Source organism: Hemitrygon akajei, chromosome 11, assembly GCF_048418815.1.
Source record: "Hemitrygon akajei chromosome 11, sHemAka1.3, whole genome shotgun sequence".
NCBI lineage: Eukaryota > Metazoa > Chordata > Chondrichthyes > Myliobatiformes > Dasyatidae > Hemitrygon > Hemitrygon akajei.
The window spans coordinates 45,595,705-45,599,711 of record NC_133134.1 but is presented as its reverse complement, the minus strand read 5'-3'; the positions used below and the strand labels follow the sequence as shown (position 1 = coordinate 45,599,711).

Sequence of the window (4,007 nt, the reverse complement as noted above, 5' to 3'; positions counted from 1 at the left end):
AGTTCAGTAAATGGTCTTGGTGCTTTTCTGTCCACAGCGCCGAGCCACACTCTCTGACTGTGCGTTTCACTCTGCAGCCTTTTAAAAAAACAGCTCTCGTCAAACCTGCATCCTTTAATAAAAATAGTTCTCGTCAAATTTAGCTAAGTTCAGCTTTTTAAAAAGTCACCAGCATTGTAAACGAAGAAAGCTGATCATTAACTAATAGTTTATTAAGCATCATTTACTACCATTCCCCGTCACATGGCCAGTTGTATCCAGACCGCTGCCTGATGATTTATGGTTGATTCTCATTTAAAGCCATATAACTTCAGACTATCGATTACAGCTCCTGATTCTCATTTCCTTTGCCGTTTTCACCGCTCAAAGCAACTTACCAATGAATTCACGTGTTTGTGTAAATTGTGACAGCTTTGACTAATGGGAATGTCTGTTATGTAAAGTGACAACAGTCAAACATACCTGAGCGAAGTCGGCTGCTGAGCCAAGCACCCGGTTATCGTATGAAATTGGCGGAATGAATTGTTGAATAATTTACAGTTTTGAAGGCAGACAGTAATTGCAACTGGCTCTGTGAAGATGTGAATTCACTTTAAAGTGCAGTTCATATGCAATTTGTAATCAGTCAAATGTAAAACGGATGCTTACACTTTCAGAATATGGAAGCTCTGAAAAAAGGAGACGGCCATGGCACGTCAACACGATCCCCTTCTCCCCAGATGCTGTCTGACCTGATGAACATTCACAGCATTTTTTCCATTTTATTTCAGCTGTCCAGCATCTGCAGTGTTTTGCAGTAGGGCATAGGAATTGACGCTTGGTTCGGAAAAGTCAGCCTTATCACACATTGTAACTATACTCACTGATCAAATGCCACCCGAACCCCAGTTTAGAATGATAACACTGCCCCCCAACAGGTAATTGCAGGGTGAGGAGGATCAATAGATGACCAGAATCGGCAAAGGTGTGAAATTATCTCCCGGTATATTGTTCACTTACCTTCTGTTGTTTAAGTGGCAATCACTTTGAGCTAAGTGGGTTAACATTTACCTATCGCGGCAGATAAAGGAATTTCAGACCAAAGTCCGTCACCTAGTCTTCAGCCACTCATAAACACAAGGGATTCTGCAGATGCTGAAAATTTTGCGCAACACATACAAAAATGCTGGAGGAACTCAGCAAAGCATGGCTACATCTGTAGAGGAGAATAAACAGCCGACGTTTCCCGCTGAGAACCTTAATCAGGTCTGTGTGTGTGCGTTGTTCGGCCGCTCATCATCTGGAATTTTTCCTGCAACGATGGACTGTGAAGCCGCCACAGCCCCAATAGTTGTCTATGCTTCAGGCGTGCGTTTACACGCGAAGAATGCATTCCGCGGGCTTAGTACGGACAGAGGTATCGGTGGCGTGAAGAGGGAAGAGGGATTACAAGAAAAGCACAACGCAAAGGATAAAGTAATATTTATAGGGTCTCTGTGGGTGAACTCCGTAGAAAGCAGAGGTCAACGGGACCGGAGCCCTAAATCCCGATCCGAAATATTATAAACACGCATTCTGCTCTAAGTTATTTATACATATGTCCCCTTACACCAGAGGTTCCCAGCCTGTTTATGCCATGGACCAGTGTCTTTAAGCAAGGGGTCCGTCCGTGGACCCCAGTTTGGGAACCCTGTCACCTTCCGGATTTAAATGCTCACACAATCGTCTGCGTAAGCCATTTACCCCTTTTCAGAAATCACTCTTCTACTTCAGAAGTAACCGTTCGATTTATCTTAAACGCAAAGACTGACAGAGGTAGGGTTATTTACAACTCGATTCAGCGAGGAGAAGTCGGTGCGGAGAACCGTGTCAGCGGCTGGATCAATAACTGACTGAGCGAGCTTGCTGCTCTCCCCCTTGCTCCAATTCCAAACAAGGCTAAAGTGCCCAGAACATCGTTGCTGACGTTCGCCCGCTCTCAGATACACTGGGTGCTGGTGTTTACTTTCAACACGTGGCTGCCTCGTCATGACACACTCCGGTCCCTGGTATAAAAGGAGGCGTTAGCGCGCCGTCCAGTTGTCGAGCAGCTCCTTGCTTGAGCTGCCTTGCTAGATTTCAGACCGGCTCCCAGCAGTGTCTGCCGCGGTCCAGTACAGCTGCTTCTTCCCGCTCACAGTCGCTCGGGTAATGATTAAGAAGATGTCGCCTTGCGAGACCGAAGTGAACGTCCCTACCAAAAACTGCTACCGGATGGTCATCCTCGGGTCCTCCAAAGTGGGCAAAAGCGCCATCGTATCTCGATTCCTCAACAGCAAGTTCGACGACCAGTATACGCCGACCATCGAGGATTTCCACCGCAAGTTTTACAGCATCCGAGGCGACATCTATCAGCTGGATATCTTGGACACGTCGGGAAACCACCCCTTCCCGGCCATGAGGCGCCTCTCCATCCTGACAGGTGAGGAGCGGCCGGTTTCGAGATCGAGGAAGCCAAAGGGCTAGAGTGGTGGGGTGGGGTGGGGTGGGGAGGCAAAATCATAAGCACGGTTGCTGAAGCGTAGCGGCTTGACCAGGTTTGAGGGGTGACTTGGTTAATCCTCAGTACCTAAAGTTTATCTTTTGTTTCGGTTACAGGGGATGTGTTCATCTTGGTTTTCAGTCTGGACAACCGCGACTCCTTCGAGGAGGTGCAGCGACTGAAGCAGCAGATCCTGGAGACGAAGTCGTGTCTGAAGAACAAAACCAAAGAGAACATTGACGTGCCCATCGTAATTTGCGGCAACAAGAGCGACCGGGACTTTTACAGAGAGGTGCCGAGGGAGAAGATCGAGCAGCTGATAGACGGCGACACCAAGTGTGCTTACTTCGAAATCTCTGCCAAGAGGAACACAAAGGTGGACGAGATGTTCCAGGCCCTGTTCACCATGGCCAAGTTGCCCAGCGAAATGAGTCCAGATCTCCACAGGAAGGTGTCAGTGCAGTACTGTGACATCCTGCACCGCAAGACCTTCCGCAGCCGTAAGATTAAAGACGAGGACGCGTACGGAATCGTGGCGCCGTTCGCCCGAAGACCGAGTGTGCACAGCGACCTGATGTACATTAAGGAGAAGACGGTCGGCGGCGCCCACGCCAGGGACAAGGAGCGCTGCGTGATCAGTTAAACCTTGCTTCGGGGCTCCGAAAGGGACGCAGTTTACTAGATCCGAAGGACATGTTTGGCCCGTTATCCACGGTGTAAACGAAACGGTGGCGGAAGGTTTTCAGAGACAGGTGCGGTGCTTGGTTCACTGCCGCGGAGAGCAGTGCTCGCTCAACAGCGCTGGCGGAGCCCTGCTCTGCTGCCTCTCCCAGCGTCAGGTGTGGGCGAAAGAACTGCGAGAGAAATGAACACCAAATGACACTCACGGGGCAGAGGAGAGGGTATTTTTTTTATCAATTCTCATTCCCCCTCCCCCGAAGAATATTCATTGTGTCGTATTGACTGTGAAGTATTCGTACTTGAGGTTTTTAATTTATTTAAAAGACTGTAATCTTGATTTGTACAAACTTGCAGTACAATACATAACAGAATGTTTACAATCGGCAACAGTTTGTTGCATAATGGCACTAATGTTGTACTTTAAAAATGAACAAAGTCTTATAACTTTTTAAAATAAATGTTTTGAAATTTAATCTCTGGTGTGATGCCTACTGATTTTTTAAAGTAGTGAATGGATTTGCATCATTGCTTAACCTTCAGTTAGTTTTATTAGACGGTTTAGAGGTAGGGAGAGGTTGGCTGGCTTGGAAGTAGCGGGATATGTGATGAAATTCACCCAAACAACATCGGAGAACAGAACCAGTTCCTTAAACCTGATCGGAACGGGGTCAGTGTTTATGACATTCAGGTAGATTGTCCCCTTAACGCAAACAAAACGATGATACCTCACAAAGGGTGTAAGTATCTCCCACTAGGTTGACAGAGCAACTGTACACAAAAACCCCCTAAGAATTCCACTACTTAGATAATAGCCATTGAAAATGAA

General features: G+C 47.2%; 1 protein-coding gene across 1 annotated transcript; it reads left to right on the top strand.

The window, feature by feature from the left end:
- The first annotated feature begins 2,048 nt into the window (after positions 1-2,048).
- On the top strand, positions 2,049-3,654 carry rasd1 (RAS, dexamethasone-induced 1). The gene is made up of 2 exons (XM_073059894.1): positions 2,049-2,440; positions 2,617-3,654. The coding sequence occupies exons 1-2, from the start codon at positions 2,170-2,172 to the stop codon at positions 3,141-3,143; spliced, it is 798 nt and encodes a 265-aa protein (XP_072915995.1). The 5' UTR covers positions 2,049-2,169; the 3' UTR covers positions 3,144-3,654.
- Positions 3,655-4,007: the final 353 nt, after the last annotated feature.

What these genes read in the sequence shown, in the direction of transcription:
- rasd1 (XM_073059894.1), top strand. Translation starts at nt 2,170, where the DNA reads ATGATTAAGAAGATGTCGCCTTGCGAGACCGAAGTGAACGTCCCTACC. An exon ending in GCGCCTCTCCATCCTGACAG is followed by an intron (nt 2,441 to 2,616) that starts GTGAGGAGCGGC and finishes TTTCGGTTACAG; the next exon opens with GGGATGTGTTCATCTTGGTT.